The sequence below is a fragment of the Telopea speciosissima genome, chromosome 7, assembly GCF_018873765.1.
Source record: "Telopea speciosissima isolate NSW1024214 ecotype Mountain lineage chromosome 7, Tspe_v1, whole genome shotgun sequence".
NCBI lineage: Eukaryota > Viridiplantae > Streptophyta > Magnoliopsida > Proteales > Proteaceae > Telopea > Telopea speciosissima.
This window is the reverse complement of record NC_057922.1, coordinates 28,419,221-28,439,409: the sequence shown is the minus strand read 5'-3', so window position 1 is coordinate 28,439,409 and position 20,189 is coordinate 28,419,221. Positions and strand designations below refer to the sequence as shown.

Sequence of the window (20,189 nt, the reverse complement as noted above, 5' to 3'; positions counted from 1 at the left end):
ATGCCGAAGGCCTAGTCTGAGCCAAATTTAATTGTCTGGTTCAAGTTGCACACTTTTAGGTGCTTACCCTTAGGGATTTAAACGGATCGGATTTGGCTCGGATAGTGTTATATCCACATCCGCATCCGATTAGCTTTCGAACGGATCCGAATAGTGCTAAACGGATAAGGACATGGATACGGATCGGATATTTTATCCGTTTACATATAAATCTCTTTTCGGATAGCTATAGCCTATCCGTATCCATATCCGTTCAGCTTCGGACGGATTCGGATAGTGCTAAATAGATACCGACACAGATACGAAAACGAATTTTGACTATTCATTTACATCCCTACTTACCCCTCAATCATAATTGCGTGCTTGCTCTTTCCATAAACATGTTTAGCTCTTTGTTGTATTATTATAGTATCAAATGATGATATATTAAGTTTCCTAATAAAGGTTGGGTTATTGCTCGTAGGTCAAAAAAGGAAAAAAAAAATGATCATAACTATGAATCATGAATGGGTTCCACATGAACTCATGAAGATTGTAAAGACAGCATGACTAGTTGATTTTTAATCATCAGATTTATCCACCACTTTTGAAATCTCTAAGCATTATAGAATTTTTATTTCTCGTCATTGAAGGGAAAAGGGGAGGGGGTAAGTGGGGAACAGTAACAACATAATTAGGTCTTTCAGATTTTAGAGTTCAGGTTAATTTTTTATCCTTTATAAGTTGTTTGTCTATATGTAAAACTAAGATACACGTGAGGGAGAGTATTGAGATATTGAAAGTAATAGAATTATAATCTCATGTGTATCGGTTTGTTTAGATCTTTGTTGTCTTCATATACATGTGGAGCTCTCTCCACTTAATGCCTTAAGGTTTATTACATGAGTGAGTGAATGAGTACACTCACATTGATTTAACATGTAATGCAAGGGTAGCATTAGACCCGTAATTTTAATTGGTTTGATTTTGAATCTCGTTCGAAGTGTGTTGAGTATAAAATCAAAACCAATTAATAAACGATTCCAGTTTAATGATATCGGTTAAATAGTTTTATCGGTTTCGATTTTCTTGTCAATTCGATTTAACAGTTTTTGACCCAATTGGAATAAAAACCCTATTTTTGAAGTCCAATAAAGAAAGCTGATGTAGCTGGACTTGAACCATGGCAATCTAAGCTGAAATTGTGGCTCAAGAAAGAAAAACAATTTAAAGTAATTTACATGGTTTAAATCAACTACAACACATTAGAGATCGTATATAAAATGCTAGACTAACTAGTTTTTAAATCAATTTATTATGTATAATCGGTTCAATAGCATACCAGTTTTAATAAGTTCAAAACTGAGGGTTTAAACGGGTTCACTTGTTAGAACCAAAACCAAATCGTTCGATAAACAGTTTCAATTAAAGCAAACCGAGTAATAAACAGTTTATCGGTTCTTGTTCAAACATCTTGATTGGGTTTCGATAAACAATTTCGGTTTGCAATTCACACCCCTTATTCTGATCCATGTATCAGTGGTTGAAATAAATAAAAATTTACTTAATGGACAGTGACTTGAATGAGGAAAACCCAAGAATTGTTTGCATTACTCAGATATATATGGGCAACATAATAGGTGAGCTAGAACTTAGTCAAATATTTGGATCATTAGCTATATATGACCTCAAGTTTCTCCATTAGAATTCTATTATCTAGTTTAAACATGTAAACAACCATGAACAAAGCTTCAGATCTTCTCTATGGTTGATGAGTACTTTCAATCATAATCTCCAAGTTTTTGAAATAAAAGTTATGTACATACTCTGTTAAAGTATGCTCACTAAAATCTAAAACTTTTTTCATGGCTACTTATAGAAAGAGAGGAAAAGAAATTAAAGACACATTTATTTTACATTTGATTAGTCCTGTACTCCTTGTACAAATATATATATATATAAGCTCTGTTTTGGTGATCATAATATTCAACTCTGCTTCTCTAGTAACTTGTTTTCTTCTCTTTTTCATTTTCATCAAGGTCGTCAAGTGTTAAAGAACAAAAAAAAAAAAAGAAGAGAGATTTTTCAGTTACCTGTGCTTCCTCTCTTTTTATAGTCCTCCTTCATTCCCTGCTGATCTAAAGCTCATATGTCATTCCTACTTTCAGGAGACGCGTTGGAGGGATATCAAACACCTTGTAACTTTGTCTCAAATTCCTCCTCAAGATGTTATAAGCATAGTTTATCAATACCTTCTTTCCAAAACTAGAATCTTTTCCAGCCATCACCTCGCTTTCACCCATTAAGTGAACAATGCCTGCTTGCCATCCCCTGTCCACCTCTTTTAGTTCAAACTCCAAAACTTCACCTTTGTTATCTTCATCAGCATTACTCCTTCCCCCCTCATCCACACTCCCACTATTAGTAGTCTCAATGCTTCCTTTAGTTGCACTACCTTTATTGTTAACCCCTGACATCCACAACACCTCCCTTATATACTCCTTCAATCTGTCCACCAATATTCTTTCAAAGGGTTCATTCTCATTGCGTATATCAGTATATCCATACCTAACAACGCATCGGAAGACATTAAGTTCACGTGGCTCAACTCGCCTGAAAAGAAACCGTTCTTCCACCGGAACCTTGCTCATTGGTAGTGATTTGATAGAAACAAAGACAAGTACTGAGTGCAATGCTGGTACATTTGCTATGTAGTGATTGAAGATGGGTGGGATCCCCTGTACTAGCTCAGAGTAGAAGATTGCGAGTCCAGGGACTCGGTTTAATTTGGGGTTTGAAGCTATCTCTTTAAGCTTCTGAGGGGAAACCTTGTGGTCTAACTCATAGTAGTACTTCTTGCGGTGTACATAGTTCCACACGAACATTACGGTCATTAGGATCACAGCGAATGCCAAGGGGAGATACCCACCTTGATCAAATTTGTAGAGGACTGAACTTAGATAAAGAAGCTCAACTGATCCTATGACAAGAACATAAACAATTACAAGAAGTATGTTGGTTTTCCATATCATTATCATGATCAGTACTAAAAAGGCAGATGTGAGAGTCATCACAAACACCACAGCAATCCCTACACAAAACAGAGGAAAAAAGGAAGGATTTTGTGAGTAGAAAACTAAAATCAAATTTAATGTCCAAAGAAGTAGAGAAATAGAGATGGTTGTTCATAGTTCATACCATAGGCATTTCCAATCTTATTAGTTGTTCTGAAACCAAGAGTAACTGCTACAGAAGCCACCATTAGCAGGTAATTGATCTCAGGAATGTAAACCTGTCCTTCATACTTTGCTGATGTGTGAACTATCTTTACACGAGGGAAGCATCCAAGTGAAAGAGATTGTTGGATGATGGAGAAGGTACCAGAGATCATAGCTTGACTGGCTATAATTGATGCTAAAATAGCTATCACAAGCATGGGCCAAAACAAACTACCTGCAAAATATTATTGTAAGACTTGTAAAACTTAATACAAATTTTGTGTCTTTAAATCCAAATACAGAAACTAAAAGACTACAATCTTCACCTGGAACTGATTTATAAAATGCATTAGATACTTCCGCATTATGTTTACGGAGGTAAGATGCTTGGCCAGTGTATGCCAAGATAAGAGAAGGAAATGTTACAGAGCACATGCTTATCTGTATTGATCTAACTGAGAAGTGTCCAACATCGGCAAATAATGCTTCAGTTCCTGCAATATCCAATTTAACAGAGAGAGACTTTCATACTGTTAGATAGTTGGTGGAATGGAAGGTAATCAAATTGGTTGCAAATGGATTACAGATACCGACGACGAAGTGAAGTAATTAAGAGATGAACTAATAACCTGTTGTAGCAAGAACGATACCGCCAAGTGAAATCCATGCTTGCTTCTTGTTTCTCTGAAAGTAATTTATGATGTATTTTGGGTTAAGGGCCTTTATCACAGAGGGATCATACTTGATGAAGTTGTAGAGACCAATGCTGCCTATGAAGGCAAACCATATACAAATAATTGGAGCAAAGCTATACCCAACTTTGTCAGTTCCAAATCTTTGACATAGGAACAGACATATCAATATCCCCACTGACATCCCAACAATTGCACCTGCATATATGATCAGCAAGTCAAAACAGATTAAGAATGTTAAATTGACCTAGAATGCATTCCAAAAATGCATACCAAACACAGCATTAGACTGTGTTCTCAAACTTGCTGTTGGGATAAACCTAGTAAATCCTTTGTTTGTTCCCTTTGATTACTTTATAGTCTCCAGTAGATCCTTATTCTCTATTCTCAATGTCAAAACTGCTAGTTCAATTGTCCCAAATTTTCTTTGTTTGGGACAACCTACATATTTTCTTTCCTAGATGATTTCACTCCACCTAGAGGGTGGACATTGACGCAACAGCCAGTAAGGTTGCTCCATTACGATCAAGTGGTCACAAGTTCAAGTCAAAAAACAGCCTCTCCGTGAAGCAGGGGTAAAACTGCATACATTATGACCATCCCCAGACCCCAAAGTGGCGAGAGCCTCATGCACTCTATTCCAAGAGTTCCATCTAATCACCAAAAATGATGGATAAGGACGTACTTTCTGGATTTTGGGGCCCATTCTGATGTGTTACCACTTAAAATCTGAGACTCATTTGAAACATATTACATAAGAAGGTTGACCACCAAGGAATTCCTTAATTACATGTGGTCCATTCTTGTATATTTTCCATAGTTGGTCTCTTTCTAAGCAGCGTATTTGTTTTAGGGTAGATTATACGTCATCCCCTGATTTTCAAGCGAAACTCAAATCACCCTTGATTTTTGAAAAAACTCAAATCACCAGGGGATGATCTGAGTTTCGTTTGAAAACCAAAGGGTGACGTGTAATTTACTCTTGTTTTTATGTGTTTGTTGCTACCCAATACCGACTCTCCTCATGGCATGTTCTTATTGGTGCATAAGAAAATTTTGTCACTTTGATTTGACTAACTCAAAAAGAAAATATTACTAATCTTGACATATACATATACTCCAAAATATGGAAGGTTGAGGTCTCACCTGGGGAGGGTGGTCTAATTCATGACACTTTTGGTCACTCACGTGGTAAATTGCTTTCCTAAGCCATAGACTTCTTAGCTTTGTGGTGGCTGAGCTAGGTCAAAGGTGGAGCTTCTATGTTTCAAATTTGGTGGGAGGGCTACATATTCATGGATATTTCTTGTAATCCAAATTAGGGAAGTAGTTTTCTCTCTAAGAGTGGTAGCGTAGATGTGTCTATCTCTCTCTCCTCCTCAAAACAAGGGGATAAAGGTATCTTTTCATATAGAGATGAGAGAGATAGACTTGTAGGAGTGCTGACATAGGCCACACTCCTTGATAGAGTTCTTTTTCCCTCCAAATTAATAATAAAACTAAAAAGAATTAAGATGCTTTTAGGAAATGTTAGTTATATGGTTTAAAAAATTGGACTCGATTTGATCAAATAGGTCGATGTTTGAGACTTGATTAGTCATCTCTCATCCTTCCATTGTGGAAAGGGCTGATCAAGAAGACAACTTGTAATCGGTGATAGTAACCCAACAAATAGGCAGCAAGGGTCATGGGATTGACTCTCATTCAATTAGGGGGAAAAGGTCAAAAAATAGAAATTAAATATAAGGGAAAAAGTTTTCTATACCGCTACAACTATCCTCTTTTCTTTACATGAAATGATCTCGTTGTTCACTTATATACAAAATCATTCTATCTTTTTTCGATAATATACAAAATCATTCTATCGCAAATTTTGTTCAAAAAACCTTTTTTAAATATAGGGAAGTAGATTTTTGCCTAGGAGTGTTGGCGTAGTCTCTCTCTCTCTCTATCTCCTCCTCAAAACAAGCGAGCTACAATGTTATCTTTCCATATGAAAGAAGAGAGATAGACTCATGAGAATATTGACGTAGGCTAGCTACACTCCTGGATAAATTTTTTTTTCCTCTAAATATAATATAAGAACAAGATCTCCAAACCGTCAGCATACCATTGTACGTGTGTCCTACCGGCAAAGGGTATGCCGATGGCTCAAAGGACCCTACCCGCATAATATTATATCTTAGGGAAATAGTCTAAGGCTGTGTGTTGTAGAGATCGAAGGGAACATAGACAGGTATATACCTTGAGTCACTTTATCCGTAGCTTCCGTGATCCCTCCCACTGCTGATAAGACTAAGGTGTCGTGCCGTCGCCAAAGTTGGAAAGTCAAAATAATTGAAGTTAGAACATATACATACCAATACATTTGTATGTTAAAGCCAAACCAAACCATGTCATCTTATAAATATTTAAAAAACAAAAAAACAAAGAATGAAACCCCTTTCCTTGCCTTCTTCACATGGCAGGAAGGATTGATGACGTTCAAAAATTTAGAGATTCTTCTCTACAATGTCAACCATGTAGGAGAGTATCTTCATTATGGGAAAACGAACACTAACCAGTCGCTGAGTGTGGCGTGTAATGTGTATTCGCGTTCAGACACAGCCTAATGCGGAAAAGATCGATAGTCGATACATCCCCTGAAAAGATGAAAAAGACCAGAGATGCAACGGTCTTTTTGCATGCATTGGATAGTGTCTAGATGCAGATACAAGCAAGGCATAGCACCTGTTAGCGTTCTTTCTTTCTTTCTTTCATTATTATTTTTTTTTTGGGTCAAATACTCTTTGTGCCGAAAACACAGACTGCATCCAAACACATGGGAGTGAGCGAAATAATCGCCCCACCCCCACTCAATGGCACAAATACCCAATCCATATGTCTAAGCTCAGCCTGCGCTATTGCACAGACAACATCAACCTTTTTTGTTTTTTTGTTTTGATAAAGGCTCTTTCATTATTTACCATTTCCTCTAGACAAGGTTCCGTAATTGGAGATCTAAAGTCATACAGTTCACACGCATCTGACATTGGTGGCAACTGAAGTCATAAATGAAAGAGAGGACTATAAATACAAAATTTGAGAGGCAATTGGTTTAATCTCAAGTCTCAACTCTCAACTCTGCATGATTTCATAAAAAAAAAAAAAACACTCGTGCATAGGATGAAGGAGACTTTTTCAAAGGGAATTAGTAAGAAACAGAAAAAATTTATTAGATGAAGCTGCCTCCTCAACAACTACCAGCTCTTTCCCTCACTTGAGAGTTTGACTCTCCTAAATCTTTGCATCCATCAGTTCACATGAATATGAAAACCTCGAAACTGGTGATTTTTTATTTTAATTGGTGGGGTCTACATGCCACAGTTCTTCCCTTCTTCTTCTGTTTTTTTTTTTGAGTTTTTGGGTTGAAGATAGTTAGACTAGGGAGAGGAGATAGTCATGTCCAACTCGAACACGGAAGACAGTGGAAATATTATTTATATAGATAATGTGTGTTAAGAAGTAGAGAAAATATAAGAAGATGTAATGACATCAGTGGATATGCTTTTTGTTTAATTAATTATAGAAACATAAATGGATAGTCAATTTGGGACATCACTATTAATGTCACAACCCAATGAAATGTCAGAGAAGCATGACTTATTCTCTATCTAGGCCTTCAATGTCTATATGACGACTGGGGTTCTAAGTATCAGTATTGTCGAAGCCCGATATTGAAATGGCACTGATACAGATTTTTTTTTTTTTTTTGTCAATCCTATCGTGAGCCCACAAACCATTAAGGTGTGACATCCCAACTCAAGGTAGGGCGACCAAGGGTGGGGGTAGTGAGGAAAGGGGGAATAAACAAGTGACCTCTCCCTTAGACTTAGGCCAATAATCTAATGCAATTGGCAACCACCAACATGCCAAGAGTTGTTTTTCCACCAATACAAAATAATGTTTGATCATGTAACCCCTATATATGCCTAGACATAGCCCCTTGAAATTAAAGGATCGCCTCACCACCCTACAAAATGAAAAATCCCCCTATATCTCCTTATCTGCACATCCTCTCATTGGTTCCCGCACTAATACAGGGGCATGTGCAAAAAATGATCTTTTGATGTAAAATCGGATCAATAAAGATTGATTCAACCCATACATATGCATAAGGGTAACTAGTTACCAACATGGTTTAGCTCATCTCCAGGGAGGCGTGCGCCCAAGGTGCTGCCAGGGGGGGCATCCAGTGGTTGAATTGTATTGCACACATCTCGGTGCACGTTTAAGGATGTGTGTGGCACAGTCCAACGACTGGCAGCACCTTGAGTGTTCCCTGCTCCTTGACGACAATCATGATCCACAGTGAACCTGATACCTTGTTTTATAACCTTGGTTCACATGCTAACTTCCAAGGACAGTAATTAAGGATTTCACTTTTAACCCCAAACAAAAAAAAAAAAATTAGGATTCCATTTATTACTTAAAAATAAAATTAAAGATTCCGCCCGCAAACGCGTGCACACTGCATGTACCTATTTTACTTGACACTTGTCCTATTTTTTAAACAAAGTACCCTTATTTTGCTCTTCTGTTTTTTTTATACTGCATAGGTGTTACGTGCAGGTGATTTTTAGTTTTAAAAAAAAAAAAAAAAAAAAAAAAGCTGTAGGAAAGAGAGAAAGAGAGAACCTGAGATAGAGGGGGTGAGAATTCCGTCACCGATGACCATAGAGGTACCAAGCATGGTAGCGAAGAGGAGGAAATACTTGGCGGATTTGCTCTTCTCAAGCTTGGCCTTCACCGTCGACGCTCGTCGGAGGCTGTTGTTGGGTAATTCCAAACGGAAGTTTGACACTTCTTTGTCCTCTGCTTGTTGACTTGGAATCAACCCCACCTTCGCATATCTACATATCAACGAATATAGCGCGAACGTTCCTCCTACCAACAACGTAAAGTAAATAAATAATTCAATTTTCTAAATATATATTCTTAAAATACACAATAATTCTATCTTGTTACGCACTAGAAGACAATGTGAGTTGGCATGACAAGTGACACGTATACGAACAGTGGACTTGAAAGAAAGAAAAAAAAAAAATGTGTGAATTGAGATTACATTACCATCTCCATTATCGTTGGCTTGGAGAACGATGAAGACGTATTTGATGAGAGGGAGAAGGGTGAGGGTGTAGAAGATGATGGAGAGAACCCCAAGTATGTCATCGTTGTTCTTGATTCCATCGGTGAAGGTGCTGGAGTATACATACAACGGTGACGTTCCTATGTCACCGTATACTATTCCTATGCTCTGGAACGCTAGCTGCAATATCATTGCCCTATCCATCACCTAATAATACACATGCCCGATACAGATCCGGTCTGTTACAATCACTTAATTCACAGATATGTATCGGAATCCAACAGAGAGAGAGAGAGAAAGAGATACCGACCTTGGAATGGTGGTGGGCGTCACGGCCACGAAATTTACCGGATTCGGCGTACAAGGAGTCATGTCGGCGGAGGTGCTCCCATGAGAGCTTCTTCTCTTGCAGTTCTTTATTGACTACTTCTTCGTCTTGTGAGCTTCGCCTTCCATCAGAAGAGGAGGAGGAGGAGTCTTCTACCTCCACCACCGCATCATCACTTACTTTTCTCGACATCTCTTCTGATGAGTCCTCACTCAGTGAGAGAGAGAGAGAGGTTTGGAGTTTGTAAATGGATGACTTAATGGTGTGTGTATCGAGGGATATTTATAAGGTTTTATAGAGAGACGGGGTGAGTCTATAGAAAGATACCAGGGGATCCATAAACAAAAGGGTATCTCTGTCCATAGATACCTAACATAATGGACGGCCCACATAGTTGTCCATGTAAAGACCTTTTTGTGCCTCTCACATTCTGATGTAACGTAATAATAAAACAAAAATTAGAAGAAAAAAAAATTTTATCTCTTTTGGTTGAATCTATGGGGGCAACAGTATGGCGGTCAATTTTTTTTTTTTTTTTTTTGAGGGAGGTTATTTATGACTTATGAGGGAGGTTATTGAGAGAGACAGGAAATGGTGCCGGCATGGAACCACACTCCTAACAAGAAACTTTCTTCTGATCGAAAAAGGTCGGGGCGATGTTCTCTATCTCAGAGCGCATGGGGGCGCAGGCAGCCTAGACACATGGGACAGGATTGGATGGTAATTTGGATCATTAGGGGGGTAAATCGGTTATTTTGCCCACCCCCATGTGTCTGGACTCTGGAGGCATCCTATGCCCCAAGTGCAAAGAACATTTTCCCTCTGAAAAATTAGGGGATCGTGTGATTTTCTGTACCCACACACATGATAACGTAAACTTACCGTTCAACCCTTGCTGAAATAAAATATTTTATTCAGACAAATCCTTTTATGTGCATTCAGATTGGCCAACACGTTGGTGCAAGTACAAGATGACCAGACAACGATTTCTTGCCCAAAATATTATTATGTATTCTTATCATATCACAATTATTGTTCATGCAAATGTGGGACAAAATTTTCATGCTACATCGATGGAATTATATGAAAAATGATATCATCTATATGAGACCCATATTATTAGAACATGGAAGAGAAAATTAAAAAGAACCCCAAGTGAGTGGAAAATAATACCATAGCATCGTGAGAATTCTCTTCCCTTATTGTTTATATTACCATTATTGTACTCACAAAGAAAAATAAATCCCTTTGTGATGACAATGCTAGCGTAACAAATTATGACAATGCTATCTGTTTTCCCAAAATATATCTGGGTAAATTATCTTTGGGCCGCCGGTGTAGTCTATACTTTCTCATAAAAAATTTTTAATACACATATCGGAGGGGGAGGATCGTTGTGTGGCCCCAACTCCCATGTGGCCAATGAATAGGGATTGAGGTATTGGTGTCGGCGACGGTATCGGTCTTTGTCGATACCGATCTGTATCAGCCCATATCTGTCAATTTAACTTCTACTTTACATTTTAAAAAAAATTGAGTGTATTTATGATTTTACCCTTGATCTAATATCGATTCTTGATCCAAGATTGGTCAACTGACTGATCCGATACTAATACCTCAATTAGTGGAGAGAGATAGACACAGAAAGCTGCCGGACTGGGAACTCAATCACATATATATTATGGGAGAAAAATCTCCATGCCAATTGTATGAGGATACTTTCACATGCCTTCTCTCATATCTTAACCATGTGGCCGCACTAACATTCTCTCTCCTCTCTAACCATGTGGAACTTTTTATTGACGAAACTATCTCCCGCAACTTCTTTATTAGTGTCGCATAGCATATTCCTCCCCTCCCAAAAACAAAAAAAGTAGCATTGTGGTTATGTGCAACAGCTGGGGTGAGGTGTTGGTTGATGGGGAAGAAGGCAAGGGTGGTGGATGTATGCGATGGCAGAGGTAGAAGATGATTGTGGTGATGAGTGTATGGGGGTGGGTGTATGCGATGGTAGAGGTGAAAGATGGTTGTAGCATTGGGTGTATACGAAGATGGGCAATGAGTGCATGCGATGGTAGAGGCGGAAGATGGTTGTAGTGGGTGTATACGAAGACAAGTAGTTGGTGTATGCGATGGGGTAGGAAAAAGAGGACGACAAGAGAAAGAGCAACGAAAAGAAATCAACGCACCTTGGAGAGAGAAGCGTAAGCTGTTGCAACGTTTCCCTACCCCAATGAACAATGCAAAAGTCCCACCAAATTTATTACCACATAGGAAAAACTTTCTTCTCGATGTTCTCCAGGAATTTTCCCACCCTAGATAATCAAATGCATTATTTTTTTTTTAATTATTGGAAAAAGTAATATAACTTTTTCATCTCTTAAATTCCACTTCACTAAAATCCCTCTAAACAAACAAGGCCTAAAGCAAACGGGATTGTAATATTTCTTTTCTTTCGTTTAAATTCTATTCAGTTTTACACCGTTTGCTTAGATAAACCTTTCCCATATTTACACAAGAGCATTGAAGGGTAAAGGCAAAGCCAAACAGGCACGTATCTGTCGTATGCAGTTGTAATTGTAAGGAGGTTGGTGGGGCCCTCAAAGGTAACTAGATATTCAAAAAGTCAAAAGCGCTAAACCGCCTATGTGGACGACTTTACTTTGTGTTAGTTCGTTGGTCCGTGTGGGTCCAACTAAATCTTTCCCATGAGTCGGTCAGAACTAATATCATCATAACCCTCTTGCCTGCTATTGGGAGGCGAAAAGAGCCGTTCTGCTTCCCCTCCTCGGACCCTAGTTGGTAAGGGTGTTAATCGGATCATTTCGATCCAATCCGGTCCGGTTTCAAAGTGAGAATGACGAACTCGAAATCAAACAATTAAGGAAAGATATTTTCTCATTTTGGTTCAGTTTGGGTTCGATTTATTTCAGATTTCTCTTATGAGGTTTTTTTTTTTTTTGGTAAATCTCTCTTGTGAGGTTGCTATCAGTTAATTTGATATTGGGTTCGGTTTTGCCATGTATATCTATTATCTATACATAATTATAGGGAAAAACATGTTTGGGAAAAAGAACGCTAGTCGCTGCTGTGCGTGGGTGTGTACCTGCGCCTTGACATAGCCTACTGCAAAAAGATTGCCACACCCCCAGGAAAGGTGGAAAGATTCAGGGGTATGGTGGTCTTTTTGCGTCGGGTTGTCTCTGGGCACAGGTACACACGCCCACACATGGCACCGGTTACTGTTCTTTCTCCCAACATATATGCTTTTATGGTTTTAGGGTTGGTATTGGTTCTTATCGAATTTATATCGGTTTCAGTTTAATTTTAGTCTGTCTGGTGTGGTCTGGTTTCAGACAGTCCCATTTTACCTCAAACTAAAGCCGGCCCAATAAGGAATTGGTTCGGTTCGATTTTTGCTTTTTTACTATGTTTGACCGTTTTGGGTTTCACACTCCTACTACTCCTACTATGTTATGAATGTGGGGTAAAGAGATAGATTAGGATTATTAGTAGCCTTGGTGATCAGTTAGTTAATTAGCTTAGTTGTTACAAAGGTTGTGTTGGGTTGTATTGCCCTATAAAAAGGGATTGTACTGTATGTATTGGATATGGAATATCAAATAAGAAATTGTTAGTTTAGTTTGTCTCTCTCTCAATTCCCTTTCTCAGGAGATCTGCTACACCTCGAAGTAGTGTTTCTTCCCTTCCTTGTTCATGATCTTATCGTAGATCATAACATACGAGTTGATTGTTTGATTCCTTTAAATGTTTCCTTGATAACTTTTTGAATTACTAGATATTAACCCGCATTTCATCGTCTCATCCTCTCTACAGTTCACACTAATAAACACTATTGGTTCGGTTCAATTTGAGGTTTTTCATTTTGTTTGCCCGGTTTGGTTTAGGGTTTGATACCCCTACTACTTGTTTGTCTACTTCCTTAGTTACTTTTTGAATTTCTATATATTAATCCGCATTTCATCGTCTCATCCTCTCTGCAGTTCACACCAATAAACACTGTTGCTTCGGTTCAATTTGTGGTTTTTCATTTTGTTTGACCGGTTTGGTTTAGGGTTTGATACCCCTACTAGTTGTTTGTCTACTTCCTTTGATGCTTCCTTAGTTACTTTTTGAATTACTATATATTCCTTTGTGTTTCATCATCTCATCCTCTCTGCAGTCTTTGTACATGGATCTAATGACTTTTTACATGTGATTTTGTGATGACAATTTTTTTATAGTTTTTTTTTTTTTCCATCAAAAGAAGCGTCGTCTTCTACCTCCACCACCACATCATCACTTACTCTTCTTGACATCTCTTCTGATGAATCCTCACTCAAAGAGAGAGAGAGAGAGAGAGATGGTGAAATTTAGCTCATCTCCAGGGAGCCCAGCACGCCCAGAGTGCTACCAACTGTTGGGCTGTGAGGCGCACATCCCTAGGCGTGCATTGAGATATGTGCGGCACAACTCAACCGTTGGATGCCCCTGACAGCATCCTGGGCGCACGCTTCCCTGGAGACAATCCTGATCCCTTAATGGTGTCTGTATCGATGGATATTTATAAAGTTTTATAGAGAACCTGGGTCAGTCCATAGATAGATACTAGGGGATCCATAAAAGAGTATCTCTGTCCATAGATACCTAACATAATGGAGGGCCCACATATTTGTCCATGTGTTGCGTCAGGAAATCGTACAGGGGTCCCTCGAGTGTCGTAACCTGCAAAAGGATCAGAGTGACAAAGGAGAATCGGTGTGGTTCCGGCCTAGGACTCTCCGATGCCTAAGTTAGATCTCTCTGAGCAAACAGATGAATGAGAGAATTCAAGATGAGCAATGGAGTAGAATACCTTCCTTTTTATAGTAGAGTATGGCGGTGTGGAGAGTCCGAGGTGATGGTGAGTAATCCTCGTAGTGGATAGAGTCCCTGGGTAGCAGGGTTCTTTCATGAGTGGTTGTCCCCCTATGGGAGATGGTGTCCCGATAGGGTTGAGGTCTCCGATAGATAGATGTTGATGCATTGTAGATAGGATGTCAGGTGTTTGTGTATATCTGGGACTGTAGAGGCAGTGGTCTAGAATCTAGAGTCTAGAGTCCTCGTTTGCCTGTGATTATCCGTAGTCCATGCCCGAGGGGTTCCATGCCCGATTGACGCCTGTTCGATCCACACCTATGGTGATTCGCGCCCGGGGGCTTTGATTCGATCCATGCCCCATGACGCCCTTTCGATCGGCGCCCGTTGACGCTAGTTCGATCCGGTTCGCGCCCTGGGTGGTTTGTGTCCATGCTTGGCTCTCCTGTGGTTCTGGCGTGGCCCATCTCCTTGGGCTGGGACGCGTGGCATCCTCTAATTGGTCTGTGTGTACCGGGGTTCATCATTTGCCCCCCCACTCTCTTGGGTCAGAATGTCCAAGAGAGTAGATTCTATCTTTTTACACTTCACAGGGGGTTGGTCGTGGATTCTTCTTGTTGGGAGGATGTGCCTGCAAATCATTTGGTGGAGAGGGAGCGGTTGTGGGTTCAAACCTCTCCCCTCACACCCTTTTATCTTTTTGTTTTTTTTTTTTTTTTGTAAGTATATCTCTTTTTCTTCTTTCTTCCTTTTTCACTTTTTCATTCCTTACTCTTTCTTTTTGCTTCTTCACTTTGTTTTCTTGAGATCTCCTTCCTTCCTTGCATTTGATAGTTGCTTGTTGGTGCCCTCCAAGTGTTTGTTTTTTGTTTTCAAGGAACAGTGATGCTTTGTGGTTTTCTTGACCTTGCTTGGCCATTGGCATTGGGTTTGGTGGCCTAGCTTAGTGCTTACGATCATGCCTTTGATGCTCATTGCTAATGTCTTGGTCCTACTTCGCGCATCTTGACTCCTGTGGCATCCACGCCCTTGTGAGGACAGGCTTGTGTATGCGATCCACTCCTGGCAACGTTTGTTCGATCCACACCTAGCGACGATCTTCGATTCGCGCCCATTGGCCTCGTTCAGCTTGATCCACGTCCAATGGCGCTCATTCGATTCGCGCCTGGGCGACGTCCATCGATCTAAGCCCTTTGACACCTGTTCGACGATTGGCGCTCGTGATTCCCGTTCGACGATCAGCGCCTGTGACCTCTCATTTGATCGACGCCCGTGGCCTCTCGTTCGACGATTCGTGTCCCGTGACCTCTCATTTAACGATTCGCGTCCGTCTCCATTGGTCCATGCCTATCTTCTCTGGTATATTAAATATTTTCTCTCCCTTGGTCTTTGGCCATAGACACATCTTTACTCGAACCTTGACCTCGACTCCTCATGAACTTCGACCTCGGTCCTCGGACCTCAGACCTCGAACCTTGCCTATGTCCATGGCCTGTCGCCTAAATTATTTTTTTTTTAGTCGAATTGGTCGTCGGCCATAGACACGTCCTTACTCGAACCTTGACCTCGACCCCTCGCGAACTTCGACCTCGGACCTCGAACATTACCCATGTCCATGGCCTGTCGTCTACGGCCCTTAGCCATGGTAATTTGTTTTTTTTTTTTTTGTCGGACCTCTAGATTCAGCACTTTGGAATTTACATATTGTGACTTCTTTCCCTTGCTATTTAAGGTTAAATTCTCATCTTCTTCGCGTACTGCTCCTCGTTGTTGATGCGTATGGTCTATTGACCTTGGTAGTCGTTCGATCTCGGTGACCTAGTGCTTTGATGGTTCTTGGACTTTATTGGTCTGCGATCGTTGGTGGTCTACGAACCTTGGTGGCATTGCCCCTTGGTGGTCTAGGGAACTCGGCGGCCTTATGTCTTGGTGGTCTATGGACCTTGGTGGCATTGTGCCTTGGTGGTCTACGGACCTTGGTGGTCTACAGACCTTGGTGGCATTGCGCCTTGGTGGTCAGCGGACCTTGGTGGCATTGCCCCTTGGTGGTCTACGGACCTTGTTATGGTGGAGGTGATCTGATCGATGGGTAGGCGTAGATGAGTGTACCCAAAATCAACTATTTCCTTCAAATCATCTAAAATAAAATTTCAAATTATCCTTGAAAACTGTAATGTAACCTACTGTGTACCATGGCTGACGGTCGACTATGCTACTACTACTGCAACTGCTACTCTTACTGGTAGTGCCTCTTCAGCACAGCTACTGCTACTCTTACTGGTAGTACTTCTTTAGGTGTTCTGAGTTCCAGGTATGGTCTATCTTCTTGCCCCCCGGAGTTTTCAAGTGGTAGGTCCTTGGACGTATCTACTTGGAAACAATGTACAGTCCTTCCCAATTGGCAGACAACTTTCCTTCCTTCCGTGGTTGTGATGCACTTGCCCTTCTTAGGACTAGGTCTCCCTGATGGAATAGTCTTTCTCTTACTCTGGCGTTATAGTACTTGGTTGTTCGCTGCTGATATGCCACGTTCCTTAGGAGTGCCTTCTCACGGACCTCATCTAAGAAGTCTAGGTTTGCTCGTAGTCCATCGTCGTAGGTGCACTCGTTGAAGTACAATACTCTATGGGACATGGCGAGGACCTCTACTAGTGCCAGTGCCTCTGTGCCATATGCTAGGCGGAATGGGCTTTCTCCTGTGGGCGTCCTTACTGTGGTTCGGTATGTCCACAGGACACTTGGTAGTTCCTCGACCCATTTCCCTTTGGCTCCTTCTAGCCTCTTCTTGATTCCGTCTAACAAAATTCTGTTTGTCACCTCCACCTGACCATTGGCCTATGGGTAGGCTACCAAAACAGGCTGATAGTCAATGTTGTAGCTTTGGCAGAAGGCTCTGAACTTGGGGTTGTTAAACTGTTTCCCATTGTTTAAGACTAGTATCCTTGGTACCCTGAACCTGAAGATGACGTCGTCACGGACGAACTTCTCTATTTCATTCTCTGTGATTTTGGCCAATGGCTTTGTCTTGACCCATTTGGTGAAGTAGTCTATGGCGACCACCAAGTATTTGCGGTTCCCTGATGCAGCTGTGAAATCGCCTAGGATGTCTACCCCCACATAGCAAAGGGAATGGGATTGAGGATCGATGTCAACTTGGAGTTGGGTAGATGGGGTACTGGGGCGAACAATTGACAATGCTCGCAAGCCTTGACATACTGTATTGCTTCCTCTTGCATTCGTGGCTAGTAGAACCCCTGACGGAGGACCTTGTAGGCTAGAGCTCATCTTCCCATGTGATTTCTACATATCCCTTCATGGACCTCCGCCAGGGCGTACTTGGCTCCCTTGGGTCCTAGGCACCGGAGTAGTGGTGCTGTGACCCCCCTCTTGTATAGTACGTCGTCCAGGGCGGTGTACTTTACAGCTCTCATTCTTATCTTCCTCGCCTCGACCTTGTCTTCCGGTAGGATGTCATTCCGCAGGTAGTTGAGTATAGGGTCCATCCAGCTAGGCCCCTCCTCAATCTCATTAACTTGCTTTTCCTGATATGTTGGCTCATGCAGTATTTCAACACAGACGGCGCTGGCTAGGTTACGGAGCTCATCATTGGCTAGCTTGGATAGAGCATCGGCGGTGGCATTCTCGATCCTGGGAACCCGAACCATCTCGAACTTCACAAACCCGAACCATCTTCGAGCACGTACTAGGTATGACGCCATTCGCTTGACCTTTGCCTCATACTCTCCATTCACCTGGTTCACTACAAGCTGGGAGTCACTTCGAATGGATAGATGCGTGACTTGGATGGCCTTGGCTACCCAGAGTCCAGCGAGTAATGCTTCGTACTCTGCTTCATTGTTGGATGTTAGGAACGTGAATCGGAGAGCATACTTGATTCAAAATCCTTCGGGGCTGGTGAGTATGAAGCCAGCCCCACTTCTTGCTGCATTACTCGAACCATCCACGAACATCTCCCATGATCCTCGATCATGCTCCTCTAGTTCTTCTGCTTCTGGTTTGGCTTCAGGTAGTGTGCATTCGGCGATGAAGTCTGCCAGAGCCTGGCCTTTGATGGCCGTTCGAGGTTGGAACCTGATGTCATGCTCACTCAACTCTACGGCCCAAGCGATCAACCCTCCAAAGACGTCAGGTTTGTGCAGCACCTTCTTCAATGGTAGGTCGGTGAGTACTATGATTGTGTGGGCTTGGAAGTATGGTCGGAGCTTCCTAGCCGCGATCACCAGTGCGTAGGCTACCTTCTCGATCCTTGTGTACCTGGTCTCTGCATCAATCAAGACATGACTGACATAGTAGATGGGTCTCTGTACCTTTGCTTCTTCCTTCAATAGTACTGTGCTCACCGCGACTGGGGTTGTAGCCAGGTAGATCTGTAGCTCTTCATTGGGTTCTGGTCGCCCGAGCAGTGGTGGGTTCTCCAAGTATTCCTTTAATTCTTTGAATGCTCCTTGACACTCCTCCATCCATGCAAAGTCTTTTGGACTTCGGAGGTTCTTCAATGTCTTGAAGAATGGTAGACATTTGTCCCCCGACCGCGACACAAACCTTGAAAGGGCGGCGATCCTTCCATTTAACCTCTGTACTTCTCTGACCGTCCGAGGTGGTGCCATTTTTTGAATGACTTTGATCTTAGATGGGTTGGCTTCGATTCCGCGCACTGAGACCATGAACCCTAGGAACTTCCCTGACGTTACTCCGAAGGCGCACTTTGCAGGGTTTAGTCTCATCTAGTTCCTTCTCAGTACCGTGAATGCTTCCTCCAGGTCGGACAGGTATTGGTGGGCTTGGACGCTTTTCACGAGCATGTCATCCACATACACCTCCATGTTACTCCCAATCTGCTCCTCGAACATCTTATTGACCATCCTCTGGTAAGTGGCTCCTGTGTTCTTCAGTCCGAACTGCATGACACGATAGCAGTAGTTCTCCTTGTCAGTTCGGAATGCAGTGTAGGACTCACCATCCTTATGCATAAGGATCTAGTTGTATCCAGAGTAGGCGTCCATGAAGCTCAGCATCTCATGGCCGACAGTTGCATCGATCAATAGGTCAATCCTGGGGAGTGGGTACTCATCCTTCGGGCATGCCTTGTTCAAGTCGGTGTAGTCGACGCACATTCTCCACTTCCCATTGGGCTTGGGTACCATGACTACATTGGCGAGCCAGGTAGGGAACTTCTCTTCTTTGATGAACCCCGATCGGCTCAACTTCTTGACCTCTTCTTTGATAGCTGCTCGTCGGTCGAGGGTAAAATTATGCCACTTCTGTTGGACGGGCTTCCTGGTTGGGTCTACATGTAGTCTGTGTTCTGCTATGGATCTGGGTATGCCAGGCATGTCGGTGGTCGACCATACAAAGACATCCCTGTTGGCTTGGAGGAGGTGTCCCAGTTCTTCTTTCTATTCATCGTTCAACAACGAGCCAATCTGTACGACCTTGGAGGGGTCATCCTTACTGAGTAGCCATGGGATGAGGTCCTCCACCGGCCTACCTCTCTTCTCTGTTTGTTCATCTCTTTAGTCGCTGACCAGGTTCTCCATACACAGTACCATTCCCCGAGTATTACCATTGTTCTTCTTGACAAAGGTGGCATAGCATTCTCTGGCCTTCTTTTGATCGCCTCGGACCTCGCCTGCTCCGTTGTCAGTGGGGAACTTCATCTTTAAGTGGAGTGGTGATACGACTCCTCTAAGGGCTATCAGAGATGGCCGCCCTAAGAGGCTGTTGAATGACACCATGGACCTGACGACCATAAAGTTTACCATGATGGTCACCTGTCGAGGGTGCTCTCTAAAGGTGATGGGTAGCTCTATAGTGTCTCTGATGGAGGCAGTGGCGCTCGAGAATCTGTGGAGGTAGGTGGGCTCTGGCTTGAGTTGGTCATCCCCGAACCCAAATTGGCGGTAGGCTTCCAATGAGAGCACGTCCACAGACTCCCCTGTATCTATCAGCACCCGATGCACTGGTTG

The 20,189-nt window shown here is 41.9% G+C and overlaps 1 protein-coding gene across 1 annotated transcript; it reads right to left on the bottom strand.

The window, feature by feature from the left end:
- Positions 1-1,931: 1,931 nt before the first annotated feature.
- LOC122668416 (potassium transporter 5-like) lies at positions 1,932-9,537 on the bottom strand. Its single transcript, XM_043864983.1, has 8 exons — positions 9,328-9,537; positions 8,999-9,224; positions 8,567-8,815; positions 6,134-6,184; positions 3,827-4,087; positions 3,524-3,691; positions 3,178-3,432; positions 1,932-3,070 (listed from the first exon to the last, which is right to left on the bottom strand). The coding sequence occupies exons 1-8, from the start codon at positions 9,535-9,537 to the stop codon at positions 2,118-2,120; spliced, it is 2,373 nt and encodes a 790-aa protein (XP_043720918.1). The 3' UTR covers positions 1,932-2,117.
- Between the last annotated feature and the right edge of the window lie 10,652 nt (positions 9,538-20,189).